The sequence below is a fragment of the Oncorhynchus keta genome, chromosome 15, assembly GCF_023373465.1.
Source record: "Oncorhynchus keta strain PuntledgeMale-10-30-2019 chromosome 15, Oket_V2, whole genome shotgun sequence".
In the NCBI taxonomy this organism is placed as follows: Eukaryota; Metazoa; Chordata; class Actinopteri; order Salmoniformes; family Salmonidae; genus Oncorhynchus; species Oncorhynchus keta.
Window position 1 is genome coordinate 25,426,337 of NC_068435.1, and position 25,090 is coordinate 25,451,426.

Sequence of the window (25,090 nt, forward strand, 5' to 3'; positions counted from 1 at the left end):
CTCCTGGTTTAACTATACTGAACAAAAAATATTAATATATAATAAGGCAACATGTAAAGTGTTGGTCCCATGTTTCATGAGCTGAAATAAAAGATTCCAGAATTGTCCATACGCACAAAAAGCTTACTCTCAAATTTTGTGCACAAATTTGTTCACAGCATGATCATTACACAAGTGCACCTTGTGCTGGGGACAATAAAAGGCCACTCTAAAATGTGCAGCTTTGTCACACAACACATTGAAGTGAAGTGTGCAATTGGCATGCTGACCGCAGGAATGTCCACCAGAGTTGTTGCCAGGTAATGTACTGTTAATTTCTCTTCCAGAAGCCACTGCCAACATTGTTTTAGAGAATTTGGCAGTACGTCCAACTGGCCTTGTAACCGCAGACCACGTTTATGCCGTCGTGTGGAGGCGAGCGGTTTGATGTCCATGTTGTGAACAGAGTGCCCCATGGTGGCTGTGGGGTTATGGTATGGGCAGGCATAAGCTACGGACAATGAACACAATTGCATTTTATCAATCGCAATTTGATTGCACAGATACCGTTACGAGATCCTGAGGCCCATTGTCGTGCCATTTAGCCACCGCCATCACCTCCTGTTTCAGTATGAAAATACACAGCCCCATGTTGCAATGATCTGTACACAATTCCTGGAAGCTGAAAATGTCCCAGTTCTTCCATGGCCTGCATACTCACCAGACATGTCACCCATTGAGCATGTTTGGGATGCTCTGGATCGACATGTACGACATGTCTTCCAGTTCCCGGTAATATCCAGCAACTTCACACAGCCATTGAAGAGGAGTGGGACATTCCACAGGCCACAATCAACAGAACAACTCTATGCGAAGGAAACATGCCGCGCTGGATGAGGCAAATGGTCACACCAGATACCGACTGGTTTTCTGATCCACGCCTCTAGCTTTTCTTGAAGGTATCTGTAACCAAACAGATGCACATCTGTATTACCAGTCGTGAAATCCGTAGATTAGGGCCTTAATTTCAATTAACTGGATTTCCTTATATGAACTATAACTCAGGTAAAGCGTTGAAATTGTTGCTGGTTGTGTTTATATTTTTGTTCAGTATAGATGTTTTGAATGTTAATTCATATTCAGGACCTAAAGAGAGTAATGAGCAACGAGTACAGTGACTGATGAGATCTGTGAAGAGGCGGCACACTTCTGATTTACAATCATTTAATTAATGTCAAATGTAGTTTACAAACGGGAAAGACACGTACCATTTTCAAGAATATACAAGACACAAATTATTTGACACAATCATCTTGTGCAATTTGTCATCTTTGGGGCAGGTTGAAATAAATCTCCAGTTGAAGGAACCACAAAGTGAGAGAAGACCTTAACCCTTAACAGTGTTGTGAAGCAGATTCACACAACTTGTCTTGACACACAAGTGCAGTCAGCTCAAACATCCTATTACGGGTTCAAAGGTGCCCCACACATACTGTTGCACAGCTCTAAGTGTTCATTTGCCTATGCATGGTTACCTGTACACGTGACTACAAAGTGAAACTAGAACACAAACCTATACACACACACGTATTGTATTGTATGAATGAACAGAGGTATTGGGGGGGAATCTGTGTAACAATGTGGAATTGTTCTACAGATCCTTTGAAGTTCTACGAGCCTGTGATCATCCCTTCAAACAGGTTGCTCCAGAACATTCCTTTTACAGGAACAATAATACTGTACTAAAGATGTTGTATACTGCTTTTATGAAAACAAATCTGCTGTAGGTCTACATTGCAGCCATCTCTATGACTCAAATAATCCTTGTAAAATAGCATCTAAATCCACAATGTAGGGAGATGATCAAAGACAAAGCTTAGACAGAAACCCACCCCCCTGCAATAAACACTAAACTGGAGACAGTTCTGAAGACGCTAGTCCATGAAGAAAATGGATGTGAATGGAAACCAGAAGGTCTGGACTGAAATAAATATCGAACGCTTTTGCATGTGATTAAAGCCATCATCTATTGTTCCCCTTCACTGAAAATGTAACATTTCTGTTCTGTACATGTGTTAATATACAGGGGTTAAAGCAACAAAATAATCCCATGACTGAAACTTCAGTCGATGTCAGAACGACTGTCTGGGGCCACTTAACCTCCACTTTCATGTAAAAAAAGTCATGACCATCATGCATTTAGGAAAAGGGGATAATTTCGGAGTTTGACCAATTCCAGTCCTTTTCAATATTGGAGAAAAAAATACAAAGAAAAAAATAATCCATGATGGAAATCCGTCCCAGTGTCAGGGAATTTAACCCTGTAGTAGATCTGTTGGGGGTTTGAATTCAGTCATAAACCTTTCAATTATTCTTTCTTTTTTGTCAGCTTACATCAATACAGACATCACAGGATACATTGTTTTACAACTACAAAGCACACCACCTTGCTGTGGGGAAGTGTTCAGTAACTGGGCTTGGGCAGTCAGAGTGGGCTGGGACATGTCGGCCCACTGCTCCTTCCCTCACAGATGGGAAGGACCTGCCTTGACGAGTTGCCAGGTTGGAAGCCTGGCTAGGTCGCACAATGGAAGCAACACTCAAAAACATTTCTGGAGAAGCATCTTTTGAGGCTTTATCAGAGTGGAGGCCAAAACAGAAAAGCTAAGTGATCAGTAAAGTGATTTAATCAACAGGTAGGCTGGTCAACTGAGGAGAAGCAGCGGAGGTGGAGGTTAACTCAACTGTGTTCCCGGTTGTGATTTAGGAAACAGCGGTTCATTTGACCAGCGTTGCAGTTCCGTAACAAATTAAAGCCATCATCTCCCCTCGTCTAGTGTTAGAGTGATATGAACCTTTCCATTAAAACATCAAATCAAAAAACATATACTCCTTGCTTTAGGTTTAAGACTTCGACAGGTTTTACTGTATAGTTGAAGAAAAAATGTACACCATCTAAACCTTGGATTTCTAGTTGAGTAGTTTATTATTATTATTATTGTGACTTAAATCTATTCCTGTACAATGAAATACAACTTCAACCTCAAGACGACAACATTGGTTGAAAAATAGGGCTTTCTTTTTCACATCGATTAAACATCACTCCCTAACCTTCCTCAAAACTCTAACTAAAAACTGGACTTTATTCATATATACTTTTGTGAGTTTGTGTGTGTGTGAGTTTGTGTGTGCGAGCGTGCATATATGTGTGAATGTGTGTAAGCATGTGTGCACATATGTATAGAAGTGTAAGCTCTATGTCATTTACACACAACACTGTAAACTAACATACACTATTATACATGTGCTTGCACTGATTCTTGGAATTTGGTTGACTTCACGATTTAAGACCACAAAAGGGAAAAAAGAGGCTGAAAAGAAGAGGATCCTCTGGATGTTCTGAGGTTGTCAGTTTGGTAGAAAGCTCAGAGTTCATCGTTTTCCTTTCCCCCTTACCAGGCCTTCAAGCAGGGTGCAACGACCGGCAGCCAGCTCAATATCTAGCTTGGCTGTCCTGATGGCTTGGACCAAGATGGGTTTTCTACACACAGCGAGCAGTGATGGTAAAAAGGAGGGGGGTTACATCACCACCTCCTCCTACCTGAACACACCTTTCAGCATGGTGAGACGTTGGTGAGGCAAGCAAGGGAGGAGGGCTCCATGAGTGTAAAGCTGGGTTGCCTGAGAGCTAAAGGATGAAAACACATAGAACCAGAAGTGTGAGCCAGGGTGGAGGGGATTTGACTGTGGAGTGGACCACTCACCACTTGAGGGCAGGCAGGCGGTTGGAGGAGCCAGAGAGGGGTGGTTGGCGTATTTGTCATTCTGAGAACACTCAGACATAATGGGCAACTGGGTTCGGTTCTGTTCCCAACCGGGTTGGTTGATCAATCAATCAATCCTCCCCTGATCGGAAGAGTCAATCAAGACATCAGTCTTGTCTCTTTAAGCTATGAGGGGGGGCTTTACAAACCCCAAAACACAAACGGTGAGAACAAATGGAAATAAAAAGAGGAAAACATGGAGGGAGGGGGGTTGTAGGCGGAGGCCGGTCAGGGAAGGTGTAGTCTTCTTCACAAGTAGACGCGCCTTAGATCTCCTGGCGATGTGATGGTGTTGCATTGTGGGCACAGTTTCTTATTTCCCTGTGGGAGAGAAAGAGAGAAAAGGGTAATTGTTTAGGTCACAATATGAGCAGTTAAAAGTTTGAGTAAAACAGAGAATGCTTGTCAAACAACCCTGGTGAAATGCAGTACTTCAACTGACTGACAGAAATAGTCCTGTAATAGATCAAAACAACCACAACAGTAAAGAACAGGTATAAAACCACATAAGAGCAGCTAACCAAACTATACTGGCATGCAGCCCACATCCAGCCACAGTGTGGAGACACATGCATGTATCCGCCAGTCAGACAGACAGCCTATAGTGGAGCACGTGAATCATCAAAGCCTGCTCATCATCCTGTTCCAGGACTCCTGCTCTGTTCTGTTCTGCTCTCTGCCACTTTGAATCACTGCCATCTCCTATAAAGCCGTTTTGTGTGGGTGTAATTAAAAGACAGCGGGTGCAGAAGCTGAGAGAACAGGGCAAGGTACGCTGTGTGGTCTCCTTGCGCTGTGCCAAAATAGGTGGTTGTGGTGGTTAGAGAATGGTGGAAACCTGGTAAACAAGATTTACTAGGATTTACCATCCAAAACCACTCCATTTTCCCGGGATAAATAACTGCAAGAAACCGGTAAATTATAATAAATTATTTATACGAAACAGCATGGCGTGAAATGGAACTGTTAAATTATATGCGCCGTCTAAATCTGGATCTCAGTATGGAGCCCAGTTCACAATGCATGTAGACCGACAGTATCATCTCATCATGGTAAGTGCTTTTCTTGTGACAGCTAGGCCTATGATACAGTAATATAAAGACAAAATGCAGGTCTAATTTACCCATCTCTATCTGTCTTTCAGGGGTCACCTTGTTTTTTTAGTTTTTTAAAAACAAGGCACACCTGTTAATTGAAATGCATTCCAGGTGACTACCTCATGAAGGTGGTTGAGAGAATGCCAAGAGTGTGAAAAACTGTCAAGGCAAAGGGTGGCTACTTTGAAGAACCTCAAATATAAGCTCAAACACAAAAGACATTGGACATGTTGACTACCTGCTGTCACTGAACTCTCATGGGTCTCCTGTCACTGGCCCATTAACAGGAAAGAGGGGTACGGGGAAAGTTACTGGAACCACACTGATGTGTGAGGAAGAGGTGTAACCTACTACCTGTGTGTGTGCTCCGAGCATGAGTTCCAGCACACGTGGACCTGCGGATGTAGAGTCTGACAGCTACTAGCTGACTGACCTGAGATCTATCTGGAATGAATGCAGAGGGCAAATAGTGGGAGTTACTGGACTAGGGGGCAGAGTTCATACACTGAGTCCTGACACACTCAAGTGGTGGGCTGGGTTTGCCCTGTGTGTGTGGGTGTGTGTGTAAGTACACAGTGTTACATCTTTCCTCGGGACAAGGGAGCATTCAGCTGTGGGCAAACAGTGGAGTCTCCATGCTGCCAGAACCAGGAGGTCTGGACAACTCCCCCACCGAGAGTCAGGGGGCCTGGACAACTCTCCCACCGAGAGTCAGGGGGCCTGGACAACTCTCCCACCGAGAGTCAGGGGGCCTGGACAACTCTCCCACCGAGAGTCAGGGGGCCTGGACAACTCTCCCACCGAGAGTCAGGGGGCCTGGACAACTCTCCCACCGAGAGTCAGGGGGCCTGGACAACTCTCCCACCGAGAGTCAGGGGGCCTGGACAACTCTCCCACCGAGAGTCAGGGGGCCTGGACAACTCTCCCACCGAGAGTCAGGGGGCCTGGACAACTCTCCCACCTAGAGTCAGGGGGCCTGGACAACTCTCCCACCTAGAGTCAGGGGGCCTGGACAACTCTCCCACCTAGAGTCAGGGGGCCTGGACAACTCTCCCACCTAGAGTCAGGGGGCCTGGACAACTCTCCCACCTAGAGTCAGGGGGCCTGGACAACTCTCCCACCTAGAGTCAGGGGGCCTGGACAACTCTCCCACCTAGAGTCAGGGGTCTGGACAACTCTCCCACCGAGTCAGGGGGCCTGGACAACTCTCCCACCGAGAGTCAGGGGGCCTGGACAACTCTCCCACCGAGAGTCAGGGGGTCTGGACAACTCTCCCACCGAGAGTCAGGGGGCCTGGACAACTCTCCCACCGAGAGTCAGGGGGCCTGGACAACTCTCCCACCTAGAGTCAGGGGGCCTGGACAACTCTCCCACCTAGAGTCAGGGGGCCTGGACAACTCTCCCACCTAGAGTCAGGGGGCCTGGACAACTCTCCCACCTAGAGTCAGGGGGCCTGGACAACTCTCCCACCTAGAGTCAGGGGGCCTGGACAACTCTCCCACCTAGAGTCAGGGGGCCTGGACAACTCTCCCACCGAGAGTCAGGGGCCTGGACAACTCTCCCACCTAGAGTCAGGGGGCCTGGACAACTCTCCCACCTAGAGTCAGGGGGCCTGGACAACTCTCCCACCTAGAGTCAGGGGGCCTGGACAACTCTCCCACCTAGAGTCAGGGGGCCTGGACAACTCTCCCACCTAGAGTCAGGGGGCCTGGACAACTCTCCCACCGAGAGTCAGGGGGCCTGGACAACTCTCCCACCGAGAGTCAGGGGGCCTGGACAACTCTCCCACCGAGAGTCAGGGGGTCTGGAAAACTCTCCCACCAGAGCAGGGGCAGCTGGGGGGCCCGGGTAGCCCTGGACAGCTCTCTCCCCCCGGAGCAAAGAGGATTTGTAGCTCCCAACAGGTCTGCTCATGTGGAGCCCAAAGATGACCAGGCTAAGGAAAGGGGCGGAGGGGCCTTGAGTGGAGGTGGTCTCCGTAATAGTAACATACACTCAGAGAAACTGTTAGGGAGTCTTGGACCAAGCCCAAACTGATAAGCTCTCTTGTTATGTCTTAACAGCCTTCAGGTTCATTTCAAAAGTGAATAAAGATCACTCTAAACTTAAATTAGTGCCTAACCACCTTGCAGACAGACAGACGAGCTACCATACCGTATCGTCTTTGTACATTGTTGTACACCTCACCCAGACTGCTTGAATTTCCACTAAGAACCCACCCTTCTCCACCCTGGCTCCAATGAGAACCAGGTTCTCCATCTCTCCCCTCTTTACACAAAGAAATTACAGCCTTTCTTGCATTTCTTCATATAAAATAAAGGAGTTACCTGATCTTAATGAGCCTGGTGTACGGTGTGGGCTTCTCACATTGCACGCCAGCTGCCGCGCTCTATTAAATCCTAAAAAAATGCCCGACGGTAACTAGATTACATGCATTTCCTTTGATGAAGACGCGGGGAGCCCTGCCGCGCAACGCTTTTATTGCTGTCTTCGGGCAACATTTTAATACCCACATTAGGAACAAGCTGCTGCAGCAGGCACACATTTCTTAACCAACCCTCCGTGTTCCCCTTCTCAGCCCTTCTTCCTCCACCGCCTTTGTCTTTCACACACAGGGCTTTGTGATAATAAAAAAACACAGCAGCGTATTTAATATATTGTATATTGGTGAAGGAGAGAGGAGGGCTAAACTGTGGCTGGGAAGCATTTTCTTATGAATTGCTTCCGTGTGTAGAAGCAAAATGTGTTAGTGGACAAAGCCAGCCGTTTCCCTGGTGAGAGAGAGCAGCTAAAAACAGGAGAGGAGGAGAGAGCAGAGGGCATAGTGCACCAGGGACAACAAATGCTCCCCAAAACAAAGGCTACAGCAGTGGTCCTGGAGGTTTATCTGCCTGGCTGGGCATACCGTACTGGGCCCCCTTTCCCAAGAGCATCTTAAGGCTAAGTTCATCATCAGAACCTTCGTAGGAACATCGTTAAATCTCTGAGCGGTTTTCCAAAACCATCGTTAAAGTTGTAGTTGAAAATGCTGGTTATTTAGCGCCTGCTCCAGACCAGTTAAGAACAGCTCAGTGTGTTTTTAGATGCCTTTTCACTCTCCCACGTAACTTTATACACAGAACATCTCCACCAAACATACAATCAAGCTGTTTACTTTCTCTCTGGAACTGCCGATAACTTGGAAACGAAGTTGACTACAAACACAACGTTGCCAATGTCTTTGCAACTGAGCAAGCAACGGATAAAAAGATGAAAACCGAGATGAACGCATAAAAAATTAAAATAGGCCTGAAGGCTACATAGGACTTTATATTTCAAATAATATTGAAATAAATGTCATGTTCAGACAATTAGAGTTTTATTGTAGGCTAAACTGTCTTGAATTTGCTTCAATATATTTAAATACGTGTAATGACGTGCCAAATGAATCTGATTTAGTGCATTATTATAGGGTAAGCATTAGAATAAGCTGCATGACTATTTGCAGCTGTAGGTGGTAATATCTCTAGGAGCTGATCCGTCGTCAGTATTGTGGAATAATTAGAATGTTAAGGTAAAATTTGAATGGAGAAAGCTGATCTGAGAGCAGCGCGCGCTTTCTTTCGATCCCAACAGTATCAACTCATGCTTCAACGACGCACTTAAGTGACCGCTCTCTCTGCATGGTGTTTTGGGAAACTCACGTTACATCTTCAGCTGTTGTAGGAAAGATGCATCGTTAAAAAACACTAGTAAGCCTAAGTTCCACTGCTATTGGGAAACCGGGCACTGCACAATAAAGGTTGAGGAGACCTGCCCAGGGGTTGAGGGGTTAGGTGGGACTCACTACTGTGTTGGTAAAGAGAGTAGAGGAGAGGTACCTACACTGTTCCTACACACCTGTGGTCAGATGCAGCACAATTGTCTATTGTCATTATGCAAAGCTTCCACTGGATAATCACTCAGCTTTTTGAAAAAAAAGAAACAAAACAAACATACTCAAGAGTGTGTGCATGTGTGTAGACCTAGGGGGATATAAATCAGATGAAACAAGTAGACCTCTTTATTTCAGAGTTTAACTACCGATTTAGGGGGACCATTTTGTTTTACCATGTCCCTGTTGGAATGTGTGAGTGAGTGAGTGAGTGAGTGAGTGAGTGAAAGTTCAGTCACTATGAAACCAGTGGCTGTAATGTGATGAAGCAGTGTTGCCATGCAACAGCAGTGTTGCGATGTGTTGTGGAGGCTGGGTTGGCATTGTGTTCTCACCAGAGTCCTGAGCCAGCATTCCTCACAGTGGACGTGCCAGCACTGGATGGAGGTGAGGGGCATCGTGTACGAGTCCTGCCACATAGGGGGGAGAGAGGGAAAGAGAGAGCATTAATATGAGATTACAGGAGAACTGTGCGGACTGACACAAATAGACAAACGCTGGTCGCAGGCACACACGGTACAAGACTGGGCAGGCCCTGACGAACGACGCCACCAAACCAAAGCACAGGCATGGAAGAGGGGGGTGGCCAGCCCAGCCGGGTGAGCGGGCAGGCAGGCAGAGGGGCGAGGGAGGATGGGTGGGAAGGGAGCACAGAGAGCCTTACCCTCCGGAGTGGGAGCAGCCGTTTAATCCCGCCGCCGGCCATAACGTAGCCTCTATACAAACAGTAAATGCTGAGCGGGGGGAGGGGCTTTGAACAGCTCTCAGCAACCCGCCTCTCATTGGGCGCTGTTACCGCGAGGGCCCGCCCCGATTGGCCCAGATTCTTGTCTTCAGCCCTGTCTGTTTGGAATCTCTTCCTCTGTAGGGAAGTACAGAGGGGGCACCGCTGAGCACTAGAATGTGGCGGACTACAAAGCATGGAAAGAAACAGGTACGGACGGACTGGACACATGCATTCACACACAACCTGGGCGGCACTAGGCACTGGAGAGAAAGACCCACTAAAGTTTCTGTTGCAGCTCGTGTGATGTGTTTGAGACTTGTAGCAGGCTCTGAGCAAAATAATCAGCACCATGTACCATGTCCAACACGTCATAGATTATACTTTTACGAGCCAGAACGTTGTTTCTATGAAATGCATTGAAACAGAACAGAGAACACTGAAAGTGAAGATGATGTGATGTGAAATCCAATGCATCCATTTAGTGCCCAGTTCCTTAAAGCAACAGCAGGTGGTGGTAGAGATCCACTGATAAGGACCCTGCTGACTCAGTATGCCTGTATGGTTCTTTAACAAGTGTTCAGAGAACACAAACAGATCGCAAAACAAACTCCTGTAGAGAAAGATACTCAACTCTACTGCCTTACAAGCACAAGCCATTTTGTCTTTCAAAATGAGTGATGAGGTGTTAGCAGTCAAATATGACTCTTCATCACCTTGGCTGGTGGGTTAGACTTTCAGGATATTGCAGAGGCCATTTCCTCACCCATCTTTTAAAAAATTAAATCGAAATCCCGTCAACAAGGAATAGTGTCCGTCAGAGCAGAAGAGGAAAAGCGTCTTCACTCCTCAGCCTGGCTGAGTGAGATTTGTGATGGGAGGAGACGACAGCAATGACAAATGAGCTTTACGATGGTCGCTGGAGGGCAGGAGTGATCAATATGCATCTCTTCCCCTCTCCTCTCCGTCACCTCGGGGCTGGGACGACCTTTAGGAGGGACAGGCGTCAGTAATTGCTTGCTTTTCACAGAGTCAAGAGTCGTGGGGCCCGGGCCAGGGAGAAGGAGCTGCCAAAGCTGAGGAATCTGGCTTCTTCACTCTTCACTCATTCTCAAGGTGAGACTAGAAGATGGCGGGGTGGGGGTGTGTGTGGCTATGAGTGACAATGGAGGAAGTACAACCACAACACACACTCACACTTCGGAAAGGGTTGCTCAGGTATGTGGTGTTCTGTTCTTAAACCATATTGTCTGATTCTCTCACATAGACCAGGGGAGCGGATGGCCGAGCAGTCATTAGGGACAGGACAGAATCACATCTCCAGGAACCGGATGCATTGATGGATGTCAAATTACCGTAATGACGTCAATAACCAAAGACAAAAGTTTGCTTATCGATCCCCACCAAATGATAATGAACCATCAGTTGAAATGGTCAGAAAGCTGCCAGATGGTAATAAGCCATCCTGCAGCTGGGGATTCAGAACTATATGACAGTTGGTGCAACAGAATCTCTCTGACACACACACACAATTAATCAATCAGGTGGAGGAGAGATGGCTGACTTTCAGGCCATGCAGGAATCACTTCAACCACCAGACAATATGTCAATACAAAGCCCATGCCTGTAAACTGCAACGCTGCATCCTAAATGGTACCCCATATACCCTATGGGCCCTAGTCAAAAGTAGTGCACTATATAGGGAATAGGGTGTCAATTAGGTCCCTAGTCAAAAGTAGTGTGGTATATAGGGGATAGGGTGTCATTTGTGACACACCCAAAAGTTGTTTAAGTAGTGGATGGACAGGTTGCTTGGGTTCAAACACTCTGATATGGCAGACATGCTTAGAGACTGAGAGAAAAGCACACGGATGGACAGAGTGAAGGTAAAGGACTATGCTGGTTGCTTACCATGCAGATGAGACACTTATATCTGTCCCCTCGAAGGATCTGTTTCTCCAGTTCCCGGATACGAGCCTTTAGTGCTTCAAATGTGGTGGCTTTCGAGCCCTCTGTGATCCTGCAACAAACGGGAAGAGGCTTGGGTCAGGTCATAGTGACACTCAAAGAGAAAGGATCCTCACCATTACATCACGGAATCCCTTGTTTTGCCTCTATGGTAGCAGCACTGCAGGAATCCAGAGGCCTTTTTAATACGTAAATCACTCTTAATCTTTGTCCTCAGTCCCAGGATCTGATTGCTTTGAGAGTTATTTCTCGCTGGCAAGCTTTTTATTCAGCCCTTCCTTGTCAGGACACTGAGCTGTCTTTATACTGTACATGACACATCCCCATTTAACATCTGTCTATCGGTCTGTATCCTCCCAGGTCCTATCCCTACACTGACTGACCCAGGATGTACAGCTCCCTCCCCTCCTCACCTCTCAGGCCCTCCACTAAATATCCCCTGATTAATGCCCCTGCCTGGAGAATGTACGTTTAACACTGTCCTGCAGCATATGAACGAGCAATAACTAAGTCAATATGTCCGCCAGTGATTGGCCGGGACACGGCGCTGGCCAGATGTTTATGGTGATCCGCTCATTTTCCAGCCAGATGGAGTGCTGATCTACAGTATTGATTTACCATTGGACCAGCTCTCAGCGGGAGACACGCAGCAAGACACAGCGCTCCCCCACTCCGATTACTGGCCATTCGGAGGGCCCAGTGCCTTGGCTATCTATAGCTTAATTTATTATACTACCGGCCCTGTGTGGTTCTTCAATAAGGAGTGGATTGCCCAGAGGAACACAGAGACAGTACAGGAGTTGCGCTAGACTGACCACTGTCAACACAACGTAGTTCAACTTACCTAGCCCGATAGCTACACTGAATAAAGCATTGTTTTTGCCTTTGTATTTAGATATACACACACCAATGCTGTTAAGTTAAGCTGAATGTGACTTCAAGAGCTTAAAATGTTCCTATGTCTGGTGTTAGTCCATTACAATACACTTGGTGACTCGAGTCAACTTGAAACTCTTGTTTGACTGGACAGAGACCTTGGCCAAGGATAGCCAGAGAAGAGAGACCAGGCCAGTCATTCTCTCCTGTGACTCCAATCTGCAACACCATGGCCATAAAGCTTTAAAATCTCCTCTTATTAGCAGGGCGCTTGTAAAAAGGCATTTAGCCTTGATTAGCGTGCTTGCTTATAAAGAAGGCCCAGTAGCGCTGTCCTCCGTAGCCTGGTGTTTTCCCTTTAACAGCATCATAAATCCCTGTGGTGGTTTACTCAACGAACACGGTCATTGGGCGGCACTGAGTAAAACTTTTTCCTATAAAAGACCAACCCTCGTCTCCTCTCTCGCTCTCAGGCACGACGTGGTTTGACGATGAATATTAATTTAGCCGGTGATTTATAAGAAACCACATTCTAAAAGTTACTTAATTCCCTCGTGCAATAAAAGGGGGTTTTAATCTTTCTTTATGTAGAGGCCTGAGCCATTGGAGCGATGGGATGGCCGATAGAATGTGGGTTTTTGTGTGCCCCTAGTTTACTACACTCTAGGCAGAAGGGACTGGATGATCTCACTGGGATGAAAATAATCAACCATTTGATGATTGTATCAGGTGGTCCAGCCCCAACCCCAGGCAGACAGGCCAGCTGGACATCAGGCATTAGTAAACTGGATTGTACCATCTATTAGTATCTGTACACCACTTTCCCCATACAGAGCCTCCAGAAAGTTCTCACATCCCTTTCCTTTTTCCACATTTTGTTGTATTGCAAAGTGGGATTCAAAATGATATAATTTAACTATTTTTTGTCCACTTTCTACACAAAATGAATGTAAAAATTAAAGAAAAATGTTTAAAACATTTTAATTAAAAAATAAAACATCTTCATTAGATAAGTATTCAACCCCCAGAGTCAATGCATGTTAGAATCACCTTTGGCTGTGATGACAGCTGTGTGTCTTTCTGGGTTAGTCTCTAAGAGCTTTGCACAACTGGATTGTACAATACTTGCACATTATTCTTGAAATTCTTCAAGCTGTCAAGTTGGTTGTTGATCATTGCTAGACAGCCATTTTCACATCATGCCAAAGATTTTAAGATGTTTTAAGTCAAAACTGTAACTAGGACACTCAGGAACATTCAATGTCATCTTGGTAAGCAACTCCAGTGTATATTTGGCCTTGTGTTTTAAGCTATTGTCCTGCTGAAATGTGAATTTGTCTCCTAGTGTCTGTTGGAAAGCAGACTGAACAAGGTTTTTCTCTACTATAATTTATAACACTGCAGTTCAAAAATCCATGTTAAGACAGCAGCTTAAAATATACCAAACAACCTTTGCTAAACCTGAATTTGTGTCTAAAGATCAGTTAAGTTATTGGTTGAGGCATGTTATGCTAAGGGAAAATACAAGTAAAGCAAACATTGTGGGCATAAAACAGGGCCGTGAATCAGGCCTGGGCTGAGGTTTGTGACCACAGTGGGACTCTGTAGTGGCCTTGAGTACACATACAATCTTACAAGACTTACAATGTAACCTGAAATACTACCTCATGCAAAGTTTCCCACGCTGCTACACCGTCTATAGCTGGGACACTCCAGGTAGGGCTGGGCAGTATCCATATTTTCACATCGTCACACTGTTTCAGAACCATACTGGGGTATACGCTATTACCGGAAGTGCACACAAGGGGCGCTATTTTGTTGTTTTTGCTGCAACTAAAAAGTTTGATCTTGACATCTAGCCACTTAGCTAGCAAGTTAGCAAGCCAAATGCATAGCTGGAGCCCTGAGCTGCTTATAATTTATGACATCTTTAGATTTCTTATAATTATACTTAACTTATAAGCAGTGGCATATTGAAAATCACACCATCTTGGAGGACTACAAAGAAACTGGGCTTGTGTTCAGGAAGGCACAACATAAAAATAAAAAAAATATTATGTAGTACTGTTTTAAAAGTTCTCCCCACTCAACATACAAGCGTACCTAGTTAAAAATGTAAAAAAGGAGTCTGGAACCAAAGAACAGTTAATATATGTCATCTCAGTTGAGATGCTCCCCTCTCACAGCCACAGGCTGGAAAGATCTAGAAATATAAAAAGAGAGCGAGAAAGAAAGAGCGAGAGAGAACTTGTCCTTCTTCCCCATTAAGTGTCCTGTGTTCAGTCTGGACGTTTGCGGGAGGCGGTGGAGATTGTGCCGTGTGCCCATTTCTCATTTCATTAGCCGGGCTTGCCAGGCTCCCTGGGCCACTGCACCCCTGCAATCCATCTCCATCAGCCCGTTATCTTAATCTAGCGTCCATCTATATCCTCGCCTTTCATCTCTCAGGCAGGCAGGGAGGGCCTCCTGAGCACATTACTGGCTGGTGTAATTTCAGTTAGATTCAGGAGAGAGGGAGGAGGAGGAAAAGAGAGACCAAGGGGACTGACAACCCTTTAGAATGGGGAATAATCCACAACCATTCACACATTTACCTTCAGAAAGTATTCACACTCCTCACCTTTGTCCACATTTTGTTGCATTACAAAATAAAAATGGATTTAATTGTAATTTGTGAACGATCTACACAAAATACTCAGTAATGTCAAAGTGGAAGAAATATTTTAACATTTGTAAAGATAAGTATTCAAACCAAGTCAATACATGCTAGAATCACCTTTGGCAGCGATTACAGCTGTGAGTCTAACTAAAGCTTTCCACTGCTAGAAAACCATTTTCAGGTCTTGCTGTAGTTAGTTTTAACTTAAATATGTTTGAAAATCTAACTCAGCCACTCAAGCACATTCACATCTGCTTGGCAAGTAACTACCGTGTAGATTTGGCCTTGTGTTTTAGGTTAATGTCCTGCTGAAAGGTGAATTAATCTCAGTGTCTGGTGGAAAGCAGACCGAAGGGTTTCCTCCAGGATTTAGCGCCATTCTGTTCATTTTTTATTCTGAAAAACTGCCCAGTCTTTAACAATTACAAGCATACCCATAACATGATTCAGCTACCACTATGCTTGAAAATATGGAGCAGTACTCAGTAATGTGTTGTATTGGATTTGCCCCAAACATAACGCTTTGTATTCAGAGAAAAAAGTTCATTTCTTTGCCACATTTTTTGCAGTATTACCTGAATGCCTTATTGCAAACAGGATGCATGTTTTGGAATATTGTTATTCTGTACAGGCTTCCTTCTTTTCACTCTGTCAATTAGGTTAGTATTGTGGAGAAACTACAACGTTGTTGATCCATCCTCAGTTTTCTCCTATCACAGCCATTAAACTGTGTAATGGTTTTAAAGTCACCATTGGCCTCTGGTGCCGTTTCTGTCTTCTCTCCGGCAACTGGGTGTATTGATACACAATCCAAAGTGTAATTAATAACTCCACCATGCTCAAAGGGTTATTCAATGTGTTTTTTTCTCTTTTTTTAATCTACCAATAGGTGCCCTTCTTTGCGAACCATTGGAAAACCTCCCTGGTGTTTGTGGTTGAATTTCACTGCTCAACTGAGGGACCTTAAAAATAATTGTATGTGTATGGTACAGAGCAGAGATAGTCATTACAAAATCATGGTAAACACTATTATTGCACACAGAGTGAGTCCATTCAACTTATGCGAATTGTTAAGGACATTTTCACTCTTGAACTTCTTTAGGCTTGTCATAACAAAGGGATTGAACACTTACTGACTGAAGACATTTCAGCTTTTAATCTGTACTTGATTTGTAAAATTATAGAAGAACATCATTCCACTTTGACATTATAGGGTCGTGTGTGTCATCCCTTAAGGCAATGTCCACGCCAGCGCGTGAATCTAATCAGCGTAATAAAAAGTCACAAAAAGAAATTAGGCGAACTATTCACATTTTTGCAACCGGGAAATGGCAGAGCGATTTCGGCATTGTGCATCTTTAACTAAACTGACATCAGATAAAACATTGAAGTCACAATTGATTTCTTCAGCTCCAGCCATTGAGTGTGAGGAAGGCCTCAGATGGCTATAGGGGGAGGGCTTCCCTCTCTCTCACAGGGTCCGAGGGGGGAGATGGGGAGAAGCAGAGGAGGACGGAGGAGGTGGGGTAGAGTCATCACTTAGAAATTGAGGACAGATTCAATTACTTGCAAAGCTACACGGAAATCTCTGCCATTGTTTCATGTTGAGCATGACATTTTGCAGCAATCACATTGGCGGCATTGGAGAGGTCATTTATCTTCTTGGGAACGAGTGGGGTTGGAGACGACCCCAATGCCAAGAGATCATTACCCATCTGGGATGAGATCAGAGATTTCACTACCGCCACACACACACACACACAATGCATCAGCATAACGAAAGGAGACAAACCTCATTTTCATTTGAGAACGAGGGCTGAGAAAATCCCTACAAATACATGCATTTTCCAAACAGCAAGGAGGAAATTTCAGCCTCGTTCTTCTGAAATCATTCAATCCATTATTTGGTCTCCTTAAAGGGATTCTCAGATTAAACCTATTTCTTTTGTATCAGGATATTGCCCATAAAACTGTCACACTGCTGTTTTTTCCATCATTGTAAACCTGCCACACACACTATACCATACATTTATTAAACATAACAATGTGTGAGCTGTCACAACCCGGCTTGTGGGAAGTGACAAGGAGCTCTTATAGGACCTGGGCACAAATAATAATAATAAATCATTTTGCTCTATATTTAACCATTTTACATCTAAATCCTTATTTGTTAATCAAAAATGGTGAATAACTCACCACAGGTTAATGAGACGGATGCACACAACTCTGCAATGTTGAGTTGTATTGGAGAGTCTCTCCGTCTTAAATAATTTTACACACAGCCTGTGCCTGTATGTAGTTTTCATAATAGTGAGGGTCGAGAATCCAAATAGCTACATGGTTGCAAAGGGCATCAGTGACTTACCAGCACGATTTGCTAAGGTAAGAAACTCTGGCACTGGCTTCTGATTAAATTCAATTTTCCCAGAACCGCTTGTTGCAATTTCGATGAGGCTCTTGTTCACATATCAATAATATATGGACTGGAAGCAGGGGATAAAAGGGATAACGAATCCAGTTGTTTTTGTCGTCCTTTTCAGAAAAAACATCACCCAGATAGGCCAGTCGTGTGAGAAACTCGTCATCATGCAAGCGGTCAGACAAGTGAAAATTATGGTCAGTAAAGAAAACTAAGCTTGTTTCTCAATTTAAAAAACGTGTCAATACTTTGCCCCTTGATAACCAAAGCACTTCTGTATGTTGTAAAAGCGTTACATGGTCGCTGCCCAGATCATTGCATAATGCAGAAAATACACGAGCGTTCAGGGGCCTTGCCAACTTATGGCTGCAATCCCCCTATCGGGATAAGTGTCATCAACAACCGCTGAATAGCATAGCGCTACATTCAATAAATATTACTACAAATACTTAAATTCATGAAATCACAAGTGCAATATAGGAAAACACAGCTTAGCCTTTTGTTAATCCACCTGTCGTGTCAGATTTAGAAAATATTCTTTACAGCGAAAGCTATCCAAGCGTTTGTGTAAGTTTATCGATCGCACGGTAAAACATTAAGGACACTTAGCATCAGGAAGCTTGGTCACAAAAATCAGAAAAGCAATCAAATAAATAGTTTATCTTTGATGATCTTCGGATGTTTTCACTCACAAGACTCAGTTACACAACAAATGTTCCTTTTGTTCCATAAAGATTATTTTTATATCCAAAATACCTCTGTTTGTTTGTCACGTTATATTCAGAAATCCACAGGAAAAAGCGATCACGACAACGCAGAAGAAAATTCCAAATAGTTTTCATAATGTCCACAGGAACATGTCAAACCTTTTTTTTAAATAATCAATCCTCAGGTTGTTTTTAAAATATATAATCGATAATATATCAACCACAAAGTCTTTCACAGTAGGAGAGGGAAAAGCAATACCTATCCTAACTTGACGAGATGTTATCGTTCTGGCTCATTTTTCAAAATAAAAGCCTGAAACTATGTCTGAAGACTGTTGACACCTTGAGGAAGCGATAGGAAAAGGAATCTGGTTCATATCCCTTTAAATCCAGCAAAGGGAGGCTATGGAACATGGAGTTTTCAAAATAGAAGCCACTTCCTGTTTTGATTTTCCTCCGGGTTTCACCTGCAATATCAGTTCTGTTATACTCACAGACAATATTTTGACAATTTTGGAAACGGTAGTGTTTTCTATCCAATACTAATAATAATATGCATATATTAGCAACTGAGACTGAGGAGCTGGCTGTTTACAATGGGCACATTTTCATCCAAGCTACTCAATACTGCCCCAGCAGTCATAAAAAGTTAACAAAGTTAACCATTTCCACTGTAGTGTCCAAAACATCTTTCAAGCTGTCAGGCATTTCCTTGGCAGCAAGAGCCTCTCTGTGGATGCTGCAGTGTACCCAAGTAGCGTCATGAGCAACTACTTGCATGCGCGATACCACTCCACTATGTCTCCCTGTCATGGCTTTTACGCAATCAGTACAAATACCAACACATCTTGACCACCAAATTCCATTTGATGTCACAAAGCTGTCCAGTACTTTAAAAATCTCCTCTCCTGTTGTCCTGGTTTCCAGTGGTTTGCAGAAGAGGATGTCTTCTTTAATAGACCCCCCATAAACATAACAGATATATGCCAGGAGTTGTGCCAGGCCTGCCATGTCATCCAGCTGTAACGCATAGAATTCACTGACTTTTATGCGAAGCAGTAATGGTTTCAAAACATCTCCTGCCATGTCACTGATGCATCATGAAACAGTGTTGTTTGATGAAGGCATTGTCTGGATAGTTTTTTTTGTACGTTTCCCCTATCATTGTCCCAGCCAAATCTGTGGCAGCAGGAAGAATTAAGTCCTCCACAATAGTATTGGGCATGTCTGCAGTAGCTACTCGGTAGTTCACCATATAAGACGCTTCTAAATAATGGTATCTGTTGCTTTTATATATGTCTTACTACTCAAAATACGTATTTATTCTTGCTCAAAAAACTCCTGTGGCTTATTTTTCAAATGATCATGTTTTGTTTCTAAATGTCTGTGCAACAGTGAAGGTTTCCCGTCAGAGTAATGGTTAATGTGATTGGATGTTAATTATTTGACTAGGCTACCTGTATTTGACATTGTGTTGTTATTTCGCTGAACACTAGATGGTTTAATTTAATTTAAAACGAGGCTGCTGAGGCGAGAGAGAAAAACTTGCCCAAATGCATAGCTCCGTTGGAAAATATAAATGTACAGTTTGGTACATTTTTCTGATCATGTACAGAAATGGTCAGAAAAACCCCTCCAATTTGGGAATACCTGCAGTAAGCCAACATACACTAAGGAGGAATGGTTAAAAACTATAATTCCCAGAACAACCCTCTCTCTATGATGAATGACATCATTCCCCTCTGGCATATAATAAAATATCCTCCAAACATCCCCTGGAACCTGATCAAATAAGGATTTTTCTAAACTGGGTGGGTCGAGCCCTGAAAGCTGATCGGCTGTCAGCAGTGGTATATCAAATCAAAGTTTATTTGTCACGTGCGCCGAATACAACAGTGAAATGCTTACTTAACAGTGAAATGCTTACTTAACAGTGAAATGCTTACTTACAGGCTCTAACCAATAGTGTGGAGGAAAAAAATTGTGTGTGTAGGTAAGTAAACAAATAAAACAACAGTAAAAATACATTTGAAAATAAAAGTAGCAAGGCTATATACAGACACCGGTTAGTCAGGATTATTGAGGTAATATGTGCATGTGGGTATGGTTAATGTGACTGTACATATATGATGAACAGATAGTAGCAGTAGCGTAAAAAGAGGGGTTGCCGGGTGGTGGGACACAATGCAGATAGCCCGGTTAGCCAATGTGCGGGAGCACTGGTTGGTCGGGCCAATTGAGGTAGTATGTACATGAATGTATAGTTAAAGTGACTATGCATATAAGATAAACAGAGAATAGCAGCAGCGTAAAAGAGGGGTTGGGGGGGGGGCACAAAATGCAAATAGTCCGGGTAACCATGTGGTTACCTGTTCAGGAGTCTTATGGCTTGGGGGTAAAAACTGTTAAGAAGCTTTTTTTGTCCTAGACTTGGCACTCCGGTACCACTTGCGGTAGTAGAGAGAACAATCTATGACTGGGGTGGCTAGGGTCTATGACAATTTTCAGGACCTTCCCCTGACACCGCCTGGTGTAGAGGTCCTGGATGGCAGGCAGCTTTGCCCCAGTGATGTACTGGGCAGTAGTTTGTAGTCTGTAATAGTTTGCAAGCCCTGCCACATCCAACGAGCATCGGAGCCAGTGTAGTATGATTCAATCTTAGCCCTGTATTGACGTTTGATGGTTCGTCGCAGGGCATAGCGGGATTTCTTGTAAGCTTCCGGGTTAGTGTCCCGTGCCTTGAAAGTGGCAGCTCTACCCTTTAGCTCAGTGCAAATGTTGCCTGTAATCCATGGCTTCTGGTTGGGGTATGTAGTACAGTCACTGTGTGGATGACGTCCTCAATGCACTTATTGATAAATCTAGTGACTGATGTGGTGTACTCCTCAATGTCATCGGAAGAATCCCAGAACATGTTCCATTCTGTGATAGCAAAGCAGTCCTGTAGTTTAGCATCTGCTTCATCTGACCATTTTTTTAATAGACCGAGTCACTGGTGCTTCCTGCTTTAATTTTATCTTGTAAGCAGGAATCAGGAGGATAGAGTTGTGGTTGGATTTACCAAATGGAGGGCGAGCTCTATACGCATCTCTTTGTGTGGAGTACAGGTGATCTAGAGTTTTTTCCCTCTGGTTGCACATTTAACATGTTGATAGAGATTTGGTAGAACTGATTTAAGTTTCCCTGCATTAAAGTCTCCGGCCACTAGGAGCGCCACCTCTGGGTGAGTGGTTTCCTGTTTGCTTATTTCCTTATACAGCTGACTGAGTGCAGTCTTAGTGCAGGCATCCGTCTGGTAAATAAACAGCCACGAAAAGTATAGCTGAGAACTCTCTAGGCAAGTAGTGTGGCCTGCAATTTATCATAATATACTCTACTTTTGGTGTGCAAAATCTAGAGACTTCCTTAGATTTCGTGCACCAGCTGTTATCAGACCGTATACCACGGGTATGACAAAAAATGTATTTTTACTGCTCTAATTACATTGGTAACCAGTTCATAATAGCAGTAAGGCACCTCAGGGGATGTGGTATATGGCCAATATACCACGGCTAACGGCTGTATCTAGGCACTCCACAATGCGTCATACCTAAGAACAGCCCTTAGCCATGGTATATTGGCCATATACCACATCCCCTGAGGTGCCTTATTGCTTAAGTAGAAAACAACGGCAGGGAGGGAGAAAAACAAGAAATATCTGGGAATAATTCAGTTTCAGCTGGAGAGTTACTGTGACTGTCTGTGGAGGTGTCCCAAACGGCACCCAATTCCCTGTACAGTGCACTACGTTTGACTTTCTTTTTCCCATAAGGCACAATCAAAAGTAGTGCACTATTTAGGGAATAGGGTGCCAACCAGTGAGTATGTGCTCCAGAGCAGACTGGTTGGTGGAAACATATTAAATACACGGGCGTGTGTCACATCTGGAGCAGAGCAGCCGATAGATAAACTAATAAAGCTGATTCAGGAGGCAGGCAGGAGGCCCTGCTCATGGCTTAGGCATACTCTTCCTTCTGTCTGACAACCAGCGGGAGTGATCTATGGCCTGCCCGCCTAACACACCTAATGCCCCTCTCCACCACATAATGGCACAGAGAGGTGGCTGTCGCGAATGTGTGTGTGTGTGTGAGGGAGATGGACTGTGTGTGTATGTGTGTGTAAGAGGGTAGGCAGGGAGCCTCAACAGGGTTACAGCGATGAATCAACCTAAGCTGTCATGCTCCTGGCTTCACCACTTAGGGAGCGATCACCTGTCTTTCTTCATGCCGACACACACACACCAAAAAAAGAGCAACTCGCTATTCCTACACTCACTTAAGCCTAAACCCCCGACGCTGTTATCCTTATGGACACAAGGCTTTCCCTCCCTAACCCTCAGACAGTCACTGTGTTTACATCGGTCTGTCTGCCACACAGACGGATCATAACCACACTGCCCCAGAGGATGTGCTGCTGATGAATTCATCCTCCCACTCCGCACACACACATTCATCCTGGGTACACACACTGTCACCCAGGAAGAGGGGTGGAGGGATAGGGCCAGATACGTGATCACAGTGTACCGATGAGCCCAGATCAGGGTCATTCCCTTTATAGTACACCACTTCTGACCAGGGCCCATAGGGCTCCGGTCAAAAGTAGTGCACTATAAAGGGAATAGGGTGCCGTTTGGGACGCAACCCAGATCAATACACCTCAAGCTGCTTTGCTTATGCACCAGTTCAGTTCTCCAGCGGCAGGCTGATATTTAATATGTGGCTAGACCAGCTCTACTCTAAGCTGAGCAACTTCCTCCTGATTGATTCATTTAAATTAAGCATTTAGCCTGCCAGGCAGGCAGGGCAGCCCTCCCAAGAGTGTGTAGAAAAGTGTGTGTGTGTGACTACAGGCGCTAAGAGAAAGAGGAAATAAACATGTGTGTGTGGATTTAGAAAACACTTGCTACTCTCGTACTACTAGGCAGTTTAACATGAGCCCTTTACAGGAAGTCAATGATGATGATGGCGGCTGAGGGAGAGTAAGAAACGGAGCTGTTTGGCTGCTTTATTGAAAACAAAACACTCATTTATCTCAGTCAGAGTCAGCAGGGGAAATGGACACTGAGGAAAGGAAATGGCCAAATGAGATGTGAGGAAGGAGTCAGAAGTAGTCAGTAAGTCAGTCAGTCTCTGAGGCTTGGACAAGTGAAGGCAGCAAGGAAGAGAGAGGGATTGTGATGGAAGGCAGTGGCAGACTGCAGTTTTGACCTGTGGTCATGTTTAAGATAGGGGTGGGGGGAAACTGAAGCAACTGGTCCAAAATGGGGCGCAAAAGGAGCAAAGGGGGGGGAACATGGAATATGCCAAACATGCAGAAGCAAGCAATCAACCAAAATCCCCCTCTCTCTCCACTTGCTGTGCTGCTCTGACCCCAATTACCCATTCAGAGGGGCCGGCCATGATGCTGCTGGTGGAAATTGTTTTCTGGGCACCGCTTGTCGGGGAATATGGATGAGGACATGGAGATGAGGGAATTAGAGGGGCTGCCCTTTCACATGAACAGGTTATTCACATTTATCTGCTGCTTGGCAGGGAGGGGCTGGGGAGACTGGAGCTGGGCTTCTACTAGGAGGTCTGCTGCTAGGTAGGTAGCAGGAAGGAGGTAGTGTGTGTGCTTATGTGGTGAAATTAGGATTCCTGCGTGGTGCTGTGTGTCTGGCCCAGATGGAGCACATGGCTACAGAGAGAGGATCAATACCACGGGAGCCTCTCTATGATCAGACCAGTGGATGAAGTGAGTCAAAGCAACAGATTCACCGGCTATCTCATCGCAGGAGGAAAAACTGACCACACAAAATGCATCATTTATGACCCAACCGGCCGGGCGAAGGAAGGAAAGAAAACTAATTTGAGAGTAATAGAAACGAGATAGGAAAGGGCTTGGGGGGGTGTGTGTGCTCTGGGGCTGAGAAGAGGGGAGGACGGGATGGTTCTTACTTCTCTATTTCACTGTTTTTACAGGTCCGGGGCGCGTTTGAGGATGAGCAGGCGGCGTTGGGGTCCTGAGGCAGCTGCTGCTTGCTGCTCTCCCCATTGCTGGTGGAGGGCATCTCTGCAAAGAGAGATGTGGAACTATGACCTTGACATTAAATCAATACGGTCAAAATATTTTAATATGGTAACCATAAAAACAGAAGATGACATCTTTTTCCAAGCCTCAACTCACCATCACTGGCCCATTTGGAGAACTCTGCCGCTATTCTGTTGGACGGCATTCCACCACTGAAAGAGCAAACAAAACCCAAAGCCGTGAGAAGGAGCGCAACGCCACAGTCAGTAGAGTAGACCAGAGTGGACTTCAGTAGAGTGGTAGGAGTGAGAACCTACTTCAACACCGCCCCGCGCAGGGCCTCCCGTTCTTTGGCTTCTCCTTGGTCCTCTCCGGAGCAGGGAATGATGTCTGCCTCTGTGTACTGAGCCTTGCCGTACTCCAGCGTGTCGTCTCCATCCACGTCCAGGTCGGCGTCGCTGTCGTGGCTCTCCTTCGTACTACACATGGCAAAGCCTGTTCCTGAGGAGCGGGAGGGGGGCAGAGGGAGGGAGGGGAGAGCGGAGGGGGGCAAGGTCATTGCCTAGGCTCTGTCAGACCATGCAACCGTCCTTAATATTGTGGAGGGAAATACAAATGCGTTTAAACACTGTATATACACTTCACAACCTCTGAAGCAGGCAGTTCTGTCATGTCAGACAGGATGACAGTGTAAAGCAGGGCTCCAACAGTAGCAAGCCCTTCTTCCAGACCCCGTCTCCCTATCGCTCTCTCTACACACGTAGACCAGCAGGGTAAGAAAGATCTGAGCTAGCTATTAAACCTGCTGCTAAAGCAGACTGATTGAAATAGACATGTTGAGATGCTGCAATCTCCCCCTCCCTCCCTGTAAAGTGT

General features: G+C 45.0%; 1 protein-coding gene across 5 annotated transcripts in view; it reads right to left on the reverse strand.

Moving 5' to 3' along the window:
* Positions 1–2,941: 2,941 nt before the first annotated feature.
* LOC118394659 (E3 ubiquitin-protein ligase RNF220-like) overlaps positions 2,942–25,090 on the reverse strand; it is a 203,808-nt gene continuing 181,659 nt past the window's right edge. For all 5 annotated transcript variants that reach the window (XM_052463755.1, XM_052463757.1, XM_052463754.1 and 2 more), the window contains 6 exons: positions 24,532–24,715; positions 24,371–24,426; positions 24,142–24,256; positions 11,449–11,557; positions 9,149–9,223; positions 2,942–4,124 (listed from right to left, as the gene is read on the reverse strand). In XM_052463755.1, coding sequence (XP_052319715.1) covers positions 4,053–4,124; positions 9,149–9,223; positions 11,449–11,557; positions 24,142–24,256; positions 24,371–24,426; positions 24,532–24,715 — 611 coding nt within the window. In that variant the 3' untranslated portion in view covers positions 2,942–4,052. The remainder of the gene's footprint in view (positions 4,125–9,148; positions 9,224–11,448; positions 11,558–24,141; positions 24,257–24,370; positions 24,427–24,531; positions 24,716–25,090) is intronic.